Source organism: Saccoglossus kowalevskii, chromosome 13 (genome assembly GCF_978046115.1).
Source record: "Saccoglossus kowalevskii chromosome 13, keSacKowa6.1, whole genome shotgun sequence".
NCBI lineage: Eukaryota > Metazoa > Hemichordata > Enteropneusta > Harrimaniidae > Saccoglossus > Saccoglossus kowalevskii.
This window is the reverse complement of record NC_140653.1, coordinates 19146702-19164983: the sequence shown is the minus strand read 5'-3', so window position 1 is coordinate 19164983 and position 18282 is coordinate 19146702. Positions and strand designations below refer to the sequence as shown.

The following is an 18282-nucleotide window of genomic DNA, read 5'->3' as shown; positions in this document are numbered from 1 at the left end:
GGCATACTTTCGTCGAGAGGCCAGGTTACAACTTATTGTCTACTTCAGATCTTTTGGGGACTCATCTCATGGGAGGATAGAGCACCCACACCTCACAACTGCTGAACCCATGACCACATATCCCTGTCGCACATAGATTGCGCCGGTGTATTCTGGTTTGGAGGCATCGGGTGAACGATCCCTGGACTTTCCAGCTGGTGACACACAGTTACAGGATACCGCTGAAATCTCCATCTCCCCTGTCAGTGTCCTCCCCATTGGGGCACTGCCAGGGGACTCCCGCAAGGCGGAAGCAATCAGACAGGAAGTAGACAGTTTGCTGGAAAAGGGCACCATACACAAGGTAGATCAGCCGGCATTAAGTCCAGGCTTCTACTCAAATGTGTTCGTAGTACCAAATCTACAGGTGGTGGGCGTCCAGTTCTGGACTCAGGCAGACTCAGTACGTGCTCCTCAATTGGTTCTGCATGGAAACGCCATGCAGCATTCTTCTCTCCATCCACCATTTGGACTGGCTACTGACTGACTATTTTGAACTGTCGTCATTAATCTGTGATTCAGCCAATGATGGAGAGAGAAATCTAGCTCAGGGGAAGCCCCACGATTTTCTTCCATGTCACATAACACGTGACCAAGGTCAATAGGGCAGCACCATCTTGGCTTGTGTTCACTCTCCGCACCAAGTGAGCATCATAGCAAAACAGTGCAGTTCAGTCAGTGGTATTTTGACTCCCGTGTGCGAAGCAAAAAAAGGGAGTCTTTGCAGTTAGTGTGTCTGTATGTGTGTGTGTGTGTGTGTGTGTGTGTGTATGTGTGTCCGTCTGTTCCACTGATATCTCAAGAACCATACATCAGTTTTTGATGAAACTTGGTGCATAGACGCTCTGGGCCAATGCGCAGATTTGATTAGGTTTTGGTAAAAATCCATGCATATTAATTACCTAATTTGCATGATAATTAGCTGATTTTTAGCTGTTCCATGACTGTTCCACTGATATCTAAAGAACCACTCATTGGATTTTGATGAAACTTGGCACACAGATGCTCCAAACTAATGCGCAGATTTGATTAGTTTCAGGTAAAAATCTGTGCAATATTAATTACCTAATTTGCATAATGATTAATCAATTTTCGGCTTTTCCACTGATATCTCAACTACTAATCATCACATTTCAATAAAACTTGGTACATAGATGTCATAGGACACTGCACAAACCTGATAGTTTTTAGGGTAATATCAGTAGATATTAATTACCTAATTAGCATAATTAATTAATTTTCAGCTTTTGATATTTCAAGTAGTATTTGTCACATTTCAATGAAACTTGATACATAAATGTCATAGGACACTGCACAGACCTGATAGTTTTTAGGGTAATATGAGTACATATTAATTACCTAATTTGCATAATTAATTAATTTTCAGCTTTTGATATTTCAAGTAGTAATCATCACATTTCAATGAAATTTGGTACATAGATGTCATAGGACACTGCACAAACCTGATAGTTTTTAGGGTAATATCAGTAGATATTAATTACCTAATTTGCATAATTAATTAATTTTCAGCTTTTGATATTTCAAGTAGTAATCATCACATTTCAATGAAATTTCATACATAGATGTCATAGGACACTGCACAGACCTGATAGTTTTTAGGGTAATATGAGTACATATTAATTACCTAATTTGCATAATTAATTAATTTTCAGCTTTTGATATTTCAAGTAGTATTTGTCACATTTCAATGAAACTTGATACATAAATGTCATAGGACACTGCACAGACCTGATAGTTTTTAGGGTAATATGAGTACATATTAATTACCTAATTTGCATAATTAATTAATTTTCAGCTTTTGATATTTCAAGTAGTAATCATCACATTTCAATGAAATTTGGTACATAGATGTCATAGAACACTGCACAAACCTGATAGTTTTTAGGGTAATATCAGTAGATATTAATTACCTAATTTGCATAATTAATTAATTTTCAGCTTTTGATATTTCAAGTAGTAATCATCACATTTCAATGAAATTTCATAAATAGATGTCATAGGACACTGCACAGACCTGATAGTTTTTAGGGTAATATGAGTACATATTAATTACCTAATTTGCATAATTAATTAATTTTCAGCTTTTGATATTTCAAAGGACACTGGAACGTATTATGGTGTGTCTCCAGGACTCTGAGGTCTCAGAGGTGAAACGCACCAGCCTCCCAGACCAGCAGATACAATTGTTGGTGGGACATTGCAAGACTGTGTGATATCCTGCAGTGTCATCTGGCACTCTTGGTAGGAGCTAACTCTGTAGTGGGATGCCGTTTTGACTGCTTGTGTTTTCACCAGCAAACTGAGTCACAGGGTGCATCACCACCTCAGTTGTGCAGACTGGACCTCCTCCACCCTCCTTGATGGGGGGGGGTGCAGTGGGTAACTGACCCCTGAACCCCTGAAGACCTGGCGGCAAGACACGGCTTCTACTCACACATGTTCCAAAAGCTACAGGTGGCTACACTATATCTAAGCAAACTAAATCAGTACTCCTCGATTGGTTCCACATGGAAACAACTTGCACTGTTTTACTCTCAGTACAGCGTTTTGATTGGTTAGCCTTGCTATACTTGAGCGATGCTTACCTGCACATACAGATGCACCCAAGGAGTCATTGACTCCTTTAATTCACTCATTTGAGGCCAAGTATACAAATTTGGGTGCTCCTCTTCAGGTTATGCACGGCTCCATACATGTTAAGCAGAGGGTTGAAACAGGTGGTGCTGCATCAGTCGTTGGTACACATCAACCCGTACCTAGACGACAGATTGTTACACAACCAAAACAAGTTTTTTTTGGCCAAGCATGTAAGGCTAATACAGGATTTACTACACCAATTAAGCTTTCTAGTAAATCTAAACAAGCAGCCAGCCGGCTGAGATAGCTCCGCTTTAGCAATGCACATTTCAATTAAAGAACAGAAGATATCATTAGAAAATGAACAATATGTATAGTATCAAAGCAATGGGACTTGCTGTTTTAACAAGAATTCAAAAATATCACTTTTCACAAAAACTGAAAAAAATAATCATCAAAATTAGATAATTGAAGATATCACCACGAAATTAACAAATCTGAAAGAGGTCCATATGTAGTACCTATATATGTAATATAAAAGCAATCGGACTTGCGGTTTTCAACAAGAAGTGAAAAATATCACTTTTTCCCAAAAATTACAAAAATATACATCTAAATTAAAGAATTGAAGATATCATCATGAAATGAACAAATCTGAGAGTGGTCCACATGTAGTACCTATATATGTAATATCAAAGCAATTGGACTTGCGGTTTTTAACAAGAAGTCGAAAATATCACTTTTTACCAAAAAATGACAAAAATATTCACCAAAATTAGAGAATTAAAGATATCATTACAAAATGAACAAATCTGAGAGAGGTCCACATGTAGTACTTATATATGTAATAAAAAAGCAATCGGACTTGCGGTTTTCAACAAGAAGTCAAAAATATTACTTTTTACCAAAAATGACAAAAACATTCGCCAAAATTAGAGAATCAAAGATATCATCACGAAATGAAAAAATCTGTGAGAGGTCCACATGTAGGACCTATACATGTGATATCAAAGCAATCGGACTTGAGATTTTCAACAAGAAGTTGAAAATATCACTTTTTACCAAAAATGACAAAAATATTCATCAACATTAGAGAATTAAAGATATCATTACGAAATGAACAAATCTGAGAGAGGTCCAAATATAGTACCTATATATGTAATATCAAAGTAATCAGACTTGCAGTTTTTTACAAGTCGAAAATATCACTTTTTACCAAAAATATTCACCAAAAATATAGAATTTGAGATTTTGACATGAAATGAACAAATCTGAGAAAGAACCATCCAAGGTACATATCAAATTTGAAAACATTCTGACCTGCGGTTTCGAAGAAGTTTCAACGACGACAACGATGGACGACGACGGACAATCAGTAATATGAACAGCTCATATGAACAGCGGAGCTAAAAAAGTCCCATCCACACCCGACACGTCAGTTGGTGTTTCTGGACATGGAGTTTGACACAAAGGCAGGCTCCAAGAAGTGATAGGCATCATTGGGATGATGACATCAGTTCGCAGGGTAGTTCCCCAAGCTGCACTGCCAGCCAGCCGGTGCAACACACTTTGTTGCAACACTGGCCTCATCTACGAAAACTGGAGAAGTGAGTAAGTATCTCGGATCCGAGCAAGGGATGCCTTGCCCTTGTGGACGGCAATTGCCAACCTCAGGCAGCGTGTTCCCTTGGACCCACTTGCCATGGCTATGACTATGATAACAGATCATAACAGGTTGGGGGTGCACCTAATGGATGAACAAGTCCAAGTAATATGGCTATTGCATTGGATTCAAGGTCACCATATCAATTGGCTCGAACTGAAAGCAGAACCCATAGTTCAGGGCCACAGTCTTGCTCCACACAAACAACACAGCGGTGGTCTCCTACAGCAAAAAAGAGGAGGGTCCAAATCCCCATCGCTCTCAGCTCTGGCAGAGCAAATTCTTCATTGGTGTCTGGAATGCAATGTGGAGCTAACTGTACACCACCTTCCAGGGGTGCGGAACAGTCTAGCAGTTGCCCTCTCGAGGCAACTCCGTTTCCAGAACATGGAGTGGCAGGTACCCCAATGGATAACTTCCAGACTGTTTTGGTTGTGGGACGGTCCCAAGATAGATATATTCATCACATCACATAATGCCAAGCTCCTGACGTATGTGGCCTATCTGCCGACTCACTCTGCTGATTCACCGTGTACTGGAGAAGCTTCAAAAGGAGCACACCTGCATCTTGATGCTAGTGGCGCCCAAGTGGCCAACCAGGGCCTGGTTTCCACTACTGTTGGAAATGTTAGTCAAGACACCAGTAGTGCTTCTAGACATTCCAGATCTGCTGTCCCAACTGGACAGCACACTACCAATGAGCACAGCAGTGTACCACTTACACGCATGGTGGCTCTCAGTAAACTTGCGCAGACAGAAAGTTTATCTGAGCGGGCTGCCAATGTCCTGGCAAGGGCGAATAGGGGTCCCACAAATGCAGCCTACAAGTAGTGGGCATACATTGGCTATAGGTCAGCCTTGTCACTCGCCATTCTAGAACACTTTGGGGACAAGATTAGTCGATGGTCCTATTATTAGGAGATTGTTTACTGCTTTTCATAATCGAAGGCCTAGACCCCAATCTAGGGAACCACTCAATTGAGATTTGTCAGTTGTGTTGTCAGCTCTATGTGGATCACCCTTTGAACTGCTGGAATTAGCACCACTGAAATATTTGACGTTGAAAACAGTCTTCTTCTAGCTCTCGCCCCTGGTAGGTGTCGTTCTGAGTTAGGAGCCTTGTCCTTCTTGGATGGTTGTGTCGCCTTTATGGACAATCAAGCTGTGCTAAAGACACAAATCGTGATTCTCACCATAAACCAAATGCCAGGACTCATTCTACAGCCGATCGTCATCCCTCATTTGGCAAATATTGTCAGGCCAGAGGATCGGGAGGAGTTGTTTCCATGCCTGGTTCGATCTTTGAGTTGCTATGAGAGAAGTACTGGGTAGTCGCAAGGCAGTGTTCATGTGTTATGGCCAGAGTAAGCAGGATAGACCAGCCTCCCTGACCTCCATTTCTAGGTGGATCACTTCAACTGTGTTTGAGGTGTATGACTGACTGGCATCCTCAGCACAGGGTCTACAGAAACACCAAGTACGAGTACGAGTACGAGTGCGAGTGCTAACTCATTAGCTCTAGAGTCAGGTGCCCCCTTGAACATGTCCTGAGGGTAGGCTTCTGGAGAACACAAAATGTCTTTATCAATTATTACCTAAGAGACTCACAATCCATTGTGGAAGGTCTTTTTAGGGTGGGTCCCGTCGTTGCTGGTCAAACTTTGATTATTGACCCAGCCCGGAAGATCTTAGGAATAGACGAGAGAGCAGTCTCAGCTACAGATTTGTGTGGAGAAGCTTTCCATCAGTGCTCCTGGGACATTCCAGGTCTCGCTTTCGGCCTATGCCCTCATGCAGAACTGTTTAGGCCTCTCCTTTTTGGAATGCTAGTTACTCCCAAAATGGGGTTTGGGCTCAACGTCTTCAGGCAATGCTTTTACAATGAAGATGACACTGAGAAGCAAAGTCACTGGTCTGAGCGGTGTTCAAGAGTAAAATTTTATTTATTTTATTTTCTGTTTTGCTCGAAAACCCAACACCACTCAGTGTCTGACAGTTCAAAATAGTCATTTTGGTGGGTAATTGAACGTAGTGAATTTAGGCAGAGGGTTTTCAACCCACCATTCACCTAATTCATACCCACCATAGACTCCAGGTCCTTCCCAACCACCCCACTTTCCGTAGAGATTAGCTTTAAGTCCTTGTGTATAGAGAAAACAGAAGAGTTAACATAAGGCAAGATGGCACTGATCTCTTGACCTTGGTCATGTGTTACATAACGTGGAAGAAAATCTTGATGTTTAAGATGTTTAATAAAATTCATGTTTTTGTATTAATTAAAGGGCGATAGTCGTTGTGCCACGTGTGCGCAAGTTATATGGGTCTCATATAAACAAAGATGGCAACTTTGACTGTTTCGCAGATCAACAAGTACTAACTGTAACGTTATCAAGCTTTAAATTAGATTTTTTTTAGGTGATTGGAAGGTGACGAAGGAGTCATATATAATGATGCCACACAATCCAAAATGCAATAGATCAGACCAATTGAATGCTGAAAAAAGATGCGTCAATGACTGAAGGATTTGGAATGTTCGAATCCCATGAAGTGCTGCAAGGGGATCACCCCGTTGTCAGTTGTCATTTGAAATGTTCGTATCTATCAACTGCAAGACATAAGATCAGTGCGCTGTTCACATTTACTATATTTGTTGATTAAACAACATCCATGGTTAGCAAGCTGATGTAAAATGCGGGATTGGGCCTTTGTGGGACTACCCGCATTCAGGAGCTGGGAGCTTAACTTTAATACATATCTTATAATAGACAGCTCTGGTAGCGTGCATGGTCTTCTCCCTTCATCTCGTCCACTGTCAGTGCAGGAAAGGATATATACCAGTAACGAATACAATAAATCAAAACAACACAATATATCAGGTTTCCTTCACTTTATACATACATAGTACAGGGTGCGAGTCACTAGAACCAGCAACGGATGGGGATATACAGTAAACAAATAAAATTTTGGCCCTGCTGCAATAGAACACTCACTCTCCGGTGAACAGCAATGTACAATGTTGCGTTCCTTCGTATATGGCACACTGTTGAAGCTGCTGCACTACAATTTAAACTCGTGCTCTGTGTCCAGGGAGTACCGGCAACTGCACTGCCATCTGCTGCTACTGGTAGCACCGGAACGACAGGAGTAGTTCGGGCAGTGAGCGTCAGTGGTTCCTAGTGATCAGCAGGCATTACTGCAAAGCAGGGTACAGCTGCATAGGGTACAGCTGACTGAAGTTAGGAATCAACATCACAAGATGTTACAGGATCAAGTCAGGTCACCTTCCTGACTAAAGACTTTTACACTTGCATCAACTTAAATACTAAAACTAAATTACGGCCATGCAAACAATAAAATGTATAATACATTATAAATGTTTGGTTATCTCGAAATAGCGGACAAATCAGTGAATAGAGGATGTCAATTTTGGTAGTGGAATAAACCACTCTTTATCCAGCTCTACCAATTTAAAGTAGAAGACTCAGGGTCAATGATGTCATATCTATTTTCATTGCCAACAACACTGAGCTAAGCACATTTCAAGGTATTTCACAATCACCACGCCACTGTCCGAGACATACCATTATGCCACAGGGAGAGACAGGGTGTATGTATCTCAAATCCTGACGACAACACAATCCAGTGATTGTAGCAGCAAGTCTAAAAATAAAACATGTGCAATGGGCTGTTGCAAAGCCTCCAAACATGTGGTACAAAATAATACGTAATTGATTGTTTATAAACTGCATAATGTGGTTTGCGGGTATTTAAAATAATAAATATTGCTGAAACATGTAAGTTACCATATAAGTTCATGTTCACATTCACATTCATTCACAAAATAATTTCAGAAATTCCCAATAATACTTGAAAACCGAAAGCGTCCATTTTGTTTTCATGATATGTAACTGAGCTTGTGATGAAATCGTTTTACCACAAAAAACAATAATAAACGAGTCCAACAAATCTGATCATAACTTTTGATGGTAGCAAACCTACTTAATATATTATTTTTAGGAATAGTGGGACTATAGTACACTATACTGTCATAGTAAAATTAGTTTCCACCTGCAATTTAGACATACCTGACAGGGATGGCTATTACTGAAAACGTCATTTTGCTGCATTGTTGTGATATCATTATCTCCTGCTTCATAGTAACCCCATGTGTAGTTGGAGTATGGAGAGGCACGTGGACATTATTAGACATTTATTTACTGCCAGATAATTCGACTTTGAGCGCCGTAACGTCTTTGTTAATAGGAATCGGATTTATCGTTATGCAGAACTTACTTCAGAATTTACACACGTACTATTTCCCATTCAAGTCATTGCGCTGGCATATATACAGCCGAGTATATGTGTTCGTACAGGGGTTTGCTGTTATTAACTATTGGAGAGGCGTATGGACTCTATGGGATATACACACCACAAAGAGTCTCGCGAGTTCGTTTATAAGTATTGCAATAGGAACACTCGGATTATGTTTGTTTCAAGCTAGTAAAAATGCACGAGTGGTTCCTGTCGTCATCCGTCGTGACTACGGCGAAAATGTTTTTCAATATCTGACTCGATTCAGAGTCAATTCTGAGACCTGTACCGTTGCATATGTCTGCGATGTCTTATTCACCTATGTTATATTACACAGTTTCGTGACTACGTTTTGGCGGGGAACCTGGACATTGATGAATAATATTTTATGCGCTGAAAGTCGAACACATTCACTAATGGCATCGCTGATTCTTGGATACGGTTTAATTATTATCGAGTATGTTTTACAGTTTCCGATGGCGAAATTATCACGGAAAATAGGAGGAAAAGCACCATGGTTTTTACAACTGTTATTTGAAGACGTGTATATATTCGTATCCAATATCGCAAATGTGAATATATGGCGTGGTTTGTGGCTTACCTACGATGCTTACATTTTACCAAATTCCCTGAACGTCAGCAGTTTAACTACATTTGCAGTGGGCATTGTGTTACTCTATGCTATCCGAGCCTCCATATGTATTGGAGGCATTCAATGGATGATTGATGGAACACCCACTGATGGAAGCGGATTGTATGCTACCCATTTCTTTGAACTGTTGGTGAGTTAAAAACACCCCGTCCCTCCCCCAATCATAAGTGAGTTTGTGGGTTCGACTTGCCAGCTTGTTCAGCGTCGTCAATGAGGTTTGTCAATTAAACCTCATTGATGGTTCTGAACGCTGTTTGTATTCGAAGCCCACATATTAGCGACGCTACCAGATATATACACAAGCTAACAAGCCACACCGACCCAGTGACTGTTCTACGGCAACCGAGATGTCTCACAACATGGCATTTTATAAAACCATTTTACAATTCATTTACATTTTGAAAACTCATTTTTATTTTATAATCCTTTTTAAAAAAATAAGACATTTTCGGTTCTGGAATCGATTTTTAAAACCCACTTTCGTTTCTGGGTTCTGTTTTTATTTTAAAAACCAATTGTTTAAATCCATTTTCATTTTTGAAATCCGTTTTTAGTTTTAAAATCAATTTTTGTATTCGAAATCCATTTTCGTTTTCAAAATCAGTTTTCTATTTTAAAATCCATTTTCGTTTTCAAATTCCATTTTCATTCTCAAAATCTATTATCTTTTTTAAAATCCGTTTTCATTTTTAAAATCCATTCTCATTTTTAAAATCCATTTTCGTTTTTAAAATCCATTTTTTGTTTTCTAAAATCCATTTTCGTTTTCAAAATACATTTTCGTTTTTAAAATTCATGTTTGTTTTTTAAAATCTATTTTCGTTCTCGAAATCTTTTTTTTCATTTTCAAAAACCGTTTTCATTTTTAAAATCCGTTCGCATTTTTATAATGCATTTTATTTTTAAAGTAGCATTTACGGTTCATTTAAAGTTGCGTTGGAACTTTCGCTGATACAGTGTAAAAAATGTCGGTGTGCAACTTAGCCGAAATAAAAAGCATGGTCATTTGAACAATGCTATTAAAATATTGAAAGTATTCAAAAATCATTTTTTTGCTGTTGCCATGGCAACGGTAGGCCTGGATTTTTTTTTTATTTTACCACTCAACCAGAGTGCAGGTATGACCTGCCTACCATTTTGTATGAACAAAATCGGCCCAGCCAAAAAATCACAGAAAAGTAAAAAAGCTGTCCTGGTGTGAAGTTACCCCAACTTTGTTGTCAAATTTCTCGGTGAAAAAGATATAAACAAAAAAATAGTAAATTTGTGCCCACACAAATTACTTTCTGTTATTGCATCTGATATTTTATACCCTAAATAGACAGAAGGCAAAACATAAGAGACAAACACATTTCAAAAGATCAAAAATCAATAAATATCATAACAATGCATTGCCAGAAAGAGAAAGGAAGTATTGTACTTCATATTTATTCATGTTGTTGTTTTTTTGTGCATTTAGGAGTTGGATGGGACACGATAATATTTTTGGAAAATCATGTACCAAAAATAATTGACACCAGCGACCATAGCATTTCCCAGCATGCCGTGCAGATTATACATTTTACCTATTTTTGTGGTGAAACAGTTTCTATTTATTTTGTTTTACTACTGGATGCAGGATGCTCATAAATATAATCCCTACACAATACAGATATCGACGTGTACATAGGTTGTACAAGTAAGATATTTCAGAGGTTGTTTCATGGCTGCTGGCTTGGAGGGGACTGAGTGATTAGTAAACTATAGCTCGTGTTTACCAGTATTGCCAATATTTGATGTATCGACCTAAATCATTATAACTCTATTGCAAGCAACTCGTTATTAGTTATTTTGAAGCAACTCTCATTCTTGGAATACCAAATGACTGGATTGAGTGATGATATACTACCTTCACTGATGGAATCAGGAGCAACTTCAATTATCAATATTGTCAATTTATTCTCATTAAATATGGATTTGTAACAACACTAAGCACAATCATGTCCTTTGTACTTTTCATTTCATTACTAAGTTTACCAACTATTTTGGCCAATTCTTGATGAATTGTCTGTGAATAAAGCAACCGCAATATGTGATTTCTTATCATCGGTTTTATCAAAGAGAATTATTATGTTAAGATCACCTTATGAAAGCTTCCACAGATATACCCAAATCAATGGAAAAAGGGAGCCAGTAGGAAATGTTTATTAAATTTGTGTGCAGTCAAAAGTTCAAAGCACTAAAATGTCATCAACATAAAAATGGATTACTGTTGACAACATTCACCAAAGATTTTACATGTTTCTATTAGAGATATATAACACAATTATTAATTTCCTCAAATCAAACTTACTGTTTATTTTCACTTGCAAATAATTTTTGCTGAAGGAATGATTCAATGAAAATAAAATCCAGCGAATATACATTTTTACATATATTTAACATTCAAGCTATTCATTAAAGCCAGCTAAAATAAAGTATCAAATAAATATGTTTTTGTTGCGACAGTACCATCACTTTCTGCAGAAATATTATGTCAAATGTACAAGTTGGCAATCCATACAAAAAATAATCCAATCTCCATGTAAAATCTACATGTATATTCCTATTAAGATTATTTCAATGTACCTTGAGTGGTTGCTCTACTGAAGTTTTATCTGATAGTAGTTCACATTTAACTACTAAAATTTAACCATCCAATACTAGATTCCAACCATATGGAATAAATACCTTGTTTGATGGTTCCAACTTAATAGCTTTTCTCATATAAATCACTGCGTCTTCTAACTCTCCTTTTTGAGCTAAAACCTACAAGACAAATATATAATATACTGTTTTAGTTTGCACAAAATATTTTTGTTAATTTTCTGGATCAGGTGCAATCACAAAATTAGTAGAATTGAATATTTCACTCGGTGGGAAGTTAATTGTCCTCGTGAATGCTCTCAAACATTACTAGTGGTAATAATTTGGATGGTGATTCTATATTTTCCAATCAAAACTTAGTACATGTATCAGGGTGTGGGGGCTATTGAGTGCTTCCTGCTTATAAATGCCACTAAAATGATAATCGATTGACAACATGTCATTTTCTGTCTTCCTTTGATTATTCAAAAATAGCACTTTGCATTCTGATTACCTACTATGTTAAGAAACCTTTTTAATGGCACAAATACTTTCAGATTTTGTGAATTCATCAGTTTACTAATATTTTTCTGTAAATATGTTCAAAATCATGATTCGCAAAAAATGTTACATGATAAAAAATATGCAGCACAATTGTTGTAAGGCTGAATACACATTACAAGTAAAGAATTCATTTACATTTTGTGATTACGTACCTGAATCATATTCCGATCTGTGCCACTATTTTAACAAAAACTTAATACACATACCATAATAATACAAACAAATAAAAGTTTTTATAAACATGTTGAGCCAAAAGATTACAACACGTATTCCAATGTGCAAATATACTTCTTTTTCTGACAATATATTATTCCTTGTTTCATTATTAGAATACAATAAACGAAGTCAACGACGATACGAAGATGACGTCAGAGAATTTACCATCAGAAACGAAAGGCGCTCACAAAGAAAACAACCAGGTATCAAATAAATGTCCTGAATCGACTACAATTCCGAGATATGGTTTAGTACAATAATGACGGCGGCGGTGATGTGTGGCACACCGCTGATGGCACAGGCTATAAAACAGCTTGTCCTATCTCACGTACCTACTGACTGATAGTTGTTACTAGTTGCATTAAAGAAGATAGATATGTCTAGATGATAACTACAATAACATTTACAATTTCAATAACATTTACTGTGTTTATGTTGTCTGCTCGCTAATTCTATGTCATATGACAACACTACAATTCTCTGTATATATGATGAAACATATATGATACAAATCATTTGTCTTTTAACATATTAAATATTTTTGTTTTGCTATAATTGGAAATTTGCACTCAAAGTAGACCTTACGGAAACCAGACAAAATAATACTCAAACATGCATATGTATGTAATTACAGGCACACTTACAAATATGCATCACCACTGTGAGCAGACGTGTCCCCCCCCCCCGTTATGCCAAAACGAAGTTCCAAAAAAGAAAGCTTGAAATAGCGTGTAGTGAATGTGTACTACTAGATGCACATGCGCAATTCATATCTTTGACGTCAGACAATATGCACAATATAAGTCTGTATAAATACACACCCTAGTATATTCATGACCAGAAAGATGTATTGAGTGAGCTACATGTTGTATATATAAGTGTATATGTTGCTATAATTTCTTTCTTGGACTTTGGGTCGAAATATATTATTCACTTATTTATAGATTGAAAAGGTCTCAATCTGTCGTCATGAATTAGTGGTAAATTGTTTTCAATAAGTGAGTGTGATCTTAATATGGATATTTGTTCGTTCTTTATGTTCTTAATTTATTATACATTTATCTGAGTGTCATATCAGGATCTGTCGTACTAAATAAGTAGTGTTATTGTTTTAAATAAGTGGATGTAGTCTTCATTATTATATAATGACATTTTTAACTATACAATGTTATTGTATCAGTTTTTATTTTCGGTTTATCAATAATTTATCATTATTCAACATCGTGAACCATATATCACCCAGTCATATGAACACATTCAATAATCGCAGTATCTTCTTGGGAAAATCATTCCAAAAATTATGTTACTATGACAACTAAGTCCATGTCTCCACTAAAAGCTAATTCACTGTTCCCTTTGTTCATGGCAATCCCTGAGTTCTCTTGTTCAGCGTCAGACAAACAGTACAGTATATAGTTGACAGGCGGTGGACGCGTGGAGCCTAGTCGGAAAGCATGATTGATGCGGTATTACAATGCTGATTTAATGCTGGTATGGACTGTGGGCAGTAGTTGATATGGTGGACACTTACTGTGTACTGATCATTTAGTGTTGGCGATGGGGGAAATGAACCAGTCCATGCCCAAACTTTGACAAAGGGTGTCAACAACCCACACAATCCACATTCCGTCAACCAAAAGTAGTTTTCAGATGGCTTACTAACACTGTTTTGTTACAGTTTGAAAGTGGACATGAGTTATCTGGAAGAATAACACGCTTTTACAGAGCGTTTTTATTTATTTTTAGTTATATTTTTTGGCCTCTAGTTTTTAATGTAGTTATGTATTTCATTTTTGAGAACACGTATAACTTGTTTCTGTTATAATGTTAGATATTTAAATATGTACTTATAATGTTGTAGTTCGTACGATGACCTCAATAAAGCACGAGTGAGGTACATTCCTTTATTTTCTGTGCTGTGTACTTCATTGTATGTGATGTACAGAATAAGAGTGTGGACAAGACTGATTGCGTTCTTCTACATTTCAATTCTATTAGGATTGACACCCAAAACAGACATCTATTATTCAACTAAAATTATTTCTGAAAACACAATATATGTGAGTGTATTTTAAGTGTGGCGTGAAAATATATGCTCTGTGGAAAATACTTCTAAAACTAGGATCCCTAATGTGTTGATGAAATGTACGCTTTTGATACATTGGCCAACCTCGTGACATATGATTATTTTCAGAATGAATCCACTGTGGTGTGTAGGCTTTCAAATCTTTGTTTATTAGAATTTACCTTGAATTGTTGTGAAACTACCAAAGTACCACATTTCAAGTCTCAAGTATTTGTAACGGTCTGTCTGTATTATATATTTATATACAACACACCACCATCATAAAAAATTTACGCAAACTTACTCAAAATGTTGATGTAAACTGATAGCCAACTATGGATAACTAGGATTTAAATATTAGAGCACATTAATGATACCCCATTTAAGAAAAAAATACGCGATATCATGAAAAACATGATAAATAGCTTTAAATAAATCGTGAGAAATTATTTGTAGCCTATATTGAGTCATCTTATACAAAGAAATTTGCAAATACATGTAAATGGACATCGCGTCTATAATATAATTGTTCGAATAAAATTTTAAAAATGTAATATTCAGTCTTCAGTTTGGTGAGTGTCAATGTAAGTCATCATACGTTACTGTGCTCACTGTCTATTTTTAATCCATTTAACAAAAATTTTACACTATGTAGAACTTCGCCAGCAGAATCAGAAAATTGTCTTAATCTTGAATCACATGGAGGTTTAAAAGGTGACCAATAAATAGTTTGAATTAATGTAATTAAATGTTTTATGGAAACAAGACCGATCCAGGTGAAATGAATAATGTTTCTTAATATCTCGGATAACTACTTCAATTTTGTACGGATATATAGATGACAGTGTGCTAATAAAAACCTTTGTATTATTATTTTTTATTTCACGATAATTTTAAATTACAATTAATCAACTTGTCTTCGTGAAATAATGTTTAATACTATGTCGCTTTAGCCGACGTATATGATGAGAAGGAAATAATATAACCCATGAAGTTGGATCCTTTGGAACTCTACGTAGAATAGCACGTACTTTTGTTCCATGCCATTGATGTTCACCACATGTTAAGTTTTTGAGAAATAAAATACAAATCAAATATATAACAAACTAACCTCGGCATCCACATACTGAAGTATATTGCTGAAAATTGATTTTATTCAATTTTTATTTTGTATAATGGTGTTGTTTTTATGTCCTTTGCGCAAAGTGGCAATATGCAATAATTATTAATTATGTGACCGGGTTAAAATAAAACATATTTATTACATTTCCTTCCCCATACCATGACAGTTGTAGCTATATGCTTTCGCCAAGCGATTTCCAGGCCGTGACAATGGCAGAGCTGAAGAGAAGACTTATAAGATTTATCGGGAAAAAAGTTGATTTGTGGTTATAAATTCCAATCTTTCAAAAATGTAAAATGTATACTGGGCTAAATTTGCCGTAACATTTTTATCGAAGCATCACAAAATGTGAGTAAATGTTTTAGTCCTATCAACAAATATATAATTAAAAGCTTATATTTCCTATTGTTTCCATTACTTTTAATCTTATATTTCGGAAATATTGGCAAAACGAAATAGTAATTTCATCATCCCGACATTCTTTGTAGAGGTGCTTTTTTTTCATATTGACCTTTCTCATTTAACGAGAAATGTGAAAAAAATCCAATTTTCAGCTACAGTTTTGCATAATTGTAGCTAGTTTGTTTTCCCCATTTTATTTTTATTTAAGTAATTCTGTCAGTAGCTAACATATATAGCTCCCAGTTGTTGTTTTTATCTAAATTAACTTTCTGATATAATCTTTTGTACATTAGTATTTGTCAAACTTGAGTTCTTTTTCCTGACCATTGTCTACACCAAGACTTATTCCACTGTAAAAAGCTGCATGAATTCTACTTCTTTTTTCCATATCAAAATTGCACACCCAAACAAGTTAAATATTTCGTATAACATTCAAATGTAATGAGAAACGACCACGTTCACTCCTAGAAGAAGAAATGATGACATTTTCACCCAGAGACGGTCTACAGTTTGTATCAAATCTTTTCCATAAAAACGTCATAATTTGATTTTATCCGAATTTAATGATAGCAATAATTTTGGAGAACATCAATAGATTGTTGCATGTATTTTTTAGAAGGGATGAACAAACTACAATGTCATCTGCATATATCAAAACATTAACGGGAATCTTGTGTAGAAAAGTCCTATCAGTATGTTCTCAACTAAGTTTTTCTTGGAGATCATTCATAAATAATTTAAACAAATTTAGACTGATTGGAATACTTTCTTAGTACTACAATTTGAAGTTACATTAAAATTTTCGGAGAAGGCGTGATATAGTTTAATACAAAATTCAAACTTTTGATACATGTCTTTAAGAAGTCTAATTAATAAAATACAAAGTAATTTGTATAATTTGGCAGTTAATAAATAAATCCTGGTGCCAGACCCTATCACATGCTTCTTTTTAATCAATGAAAGATATATACAGTGGCTGTGTTTTTGTTTTGTTTTTCTAATTACACCTGTTTTCATCATTCTTCGTGAGCAATTTAACAACGACTTAAAAAAACAAAATTGTGATTTAATGTCGGGCGTGATTTTCTGAAACCAGTTTATACTTTTGTCAATAATTTCATACTTATTGAGAAAAGATGTTGATCTTTTATCTAGAATAGTATAGAACAATTAACCCATCGTAATTGGATGGGTCATTACTGTCCCTTGATTTATGCATGTTTCAGGGGATCACTTGTGGTCAGAATTAGATTGTATATTTTGGGGGGAAAATGAATTGAGTGTCTTTAATCTCATGATTTCTTATAAGATGAATACGCTACCAGAAAAGTTTTTTTTTTAATGTTTTTTGTGCCCGGCGACAGTTGTAGACATTGAATGTCATTATTATCTCTCCTGACTTTTTTGTGTGTGCTGACATATAGTGCATTTTGCCACAGAAGACATTGCTGCGCGGCCATCTCTATCAAAGGTTCCCCCATAGTCGCATTCGTTAGTGAATGAATCTCGGTCAGTGGTATTGGCCTTCCCATTGAGTATGTGGCACACTCACCCAAGGTAGGGGTTGATCCTTTAGGTGTTCAGCCCGGGTTCAGCGTAAGGTAGTATTTGAACTTTGGTCTACCGATCATGAGTCTGATGCAACAACCACTATGCTACCAGTTCATCAGGCCTGTACTGAAAATAGTAGCTGTCAGCTCACCAATACGGGGTAGCCCCACACAAGGCCCATTACGTAATTACGTCACAATGTGCTTTCGAATTGTACGCCCTTGTTCTTGAAATGTACATAAATATATTTATTCTATTGCTGTGGAATTAATATTAGTCGTCAATTTCATGAATATATTTAGTTTTGGGATAGTTCACTAGTTTATGTAACCATTTTAATTCTTCCAACTAAATGTTTATGTTTTTCAGTATCGTTCTTCACGTGTCGAATGCATTTTTCTAGATCGTCGATTAAGAAAATATGTTTTAAATGTGAGTTGTATTTCAACAAATACATGTTCACCTGCGGCAAACTTCTGCCTCGAGAATTTAAA

The 18282-nt window shown here is 36.4% G+C and overlaps 1 protein-coding gene across 1 annotated transcript; it reads left to right on the top strand.

The window, feature by feature from the left end:
* The first annotated feature begins 8387 nt into the window (after window positions 1–8387).
* LOC144348140 (uncharacterized) lies at window positions 8388–14554 on the top strand. The gene is made up of 2 exons (XM_078007640.2): window positions 8388–9393; window positions 12761–14554. The coding sequence occupies exons 1-2, from the start codon at window positions 8395–8397 to the stop codon at window positions 12905–12907; spliced, it is 1146 nt and encodes a 381-aa protein (XP_077863766.2). The 5' UTR covers window positions 8388–8394; the 3' UTR covers window positions 12908–14554.
* The last annotated feature ends 3728 nt before the right edge of the window (window positions 14555–18282 follow it).

Coding starts and splice junctions, on each gene's coding strand:
- LOC144348140 (XM_078007640.2), top strand. CDS start 8,395: ATGGCTATTACTGAAAACGTCATTTTGCTGCATTGTTGTGATATCATT. Junction 9,394..12,760: donor CCCATTTCTTTGAACTGTTG/GTGAGTTAAAAA, acceptor TTTCATTATTAG/AATACAATAAACGAAGTCAA.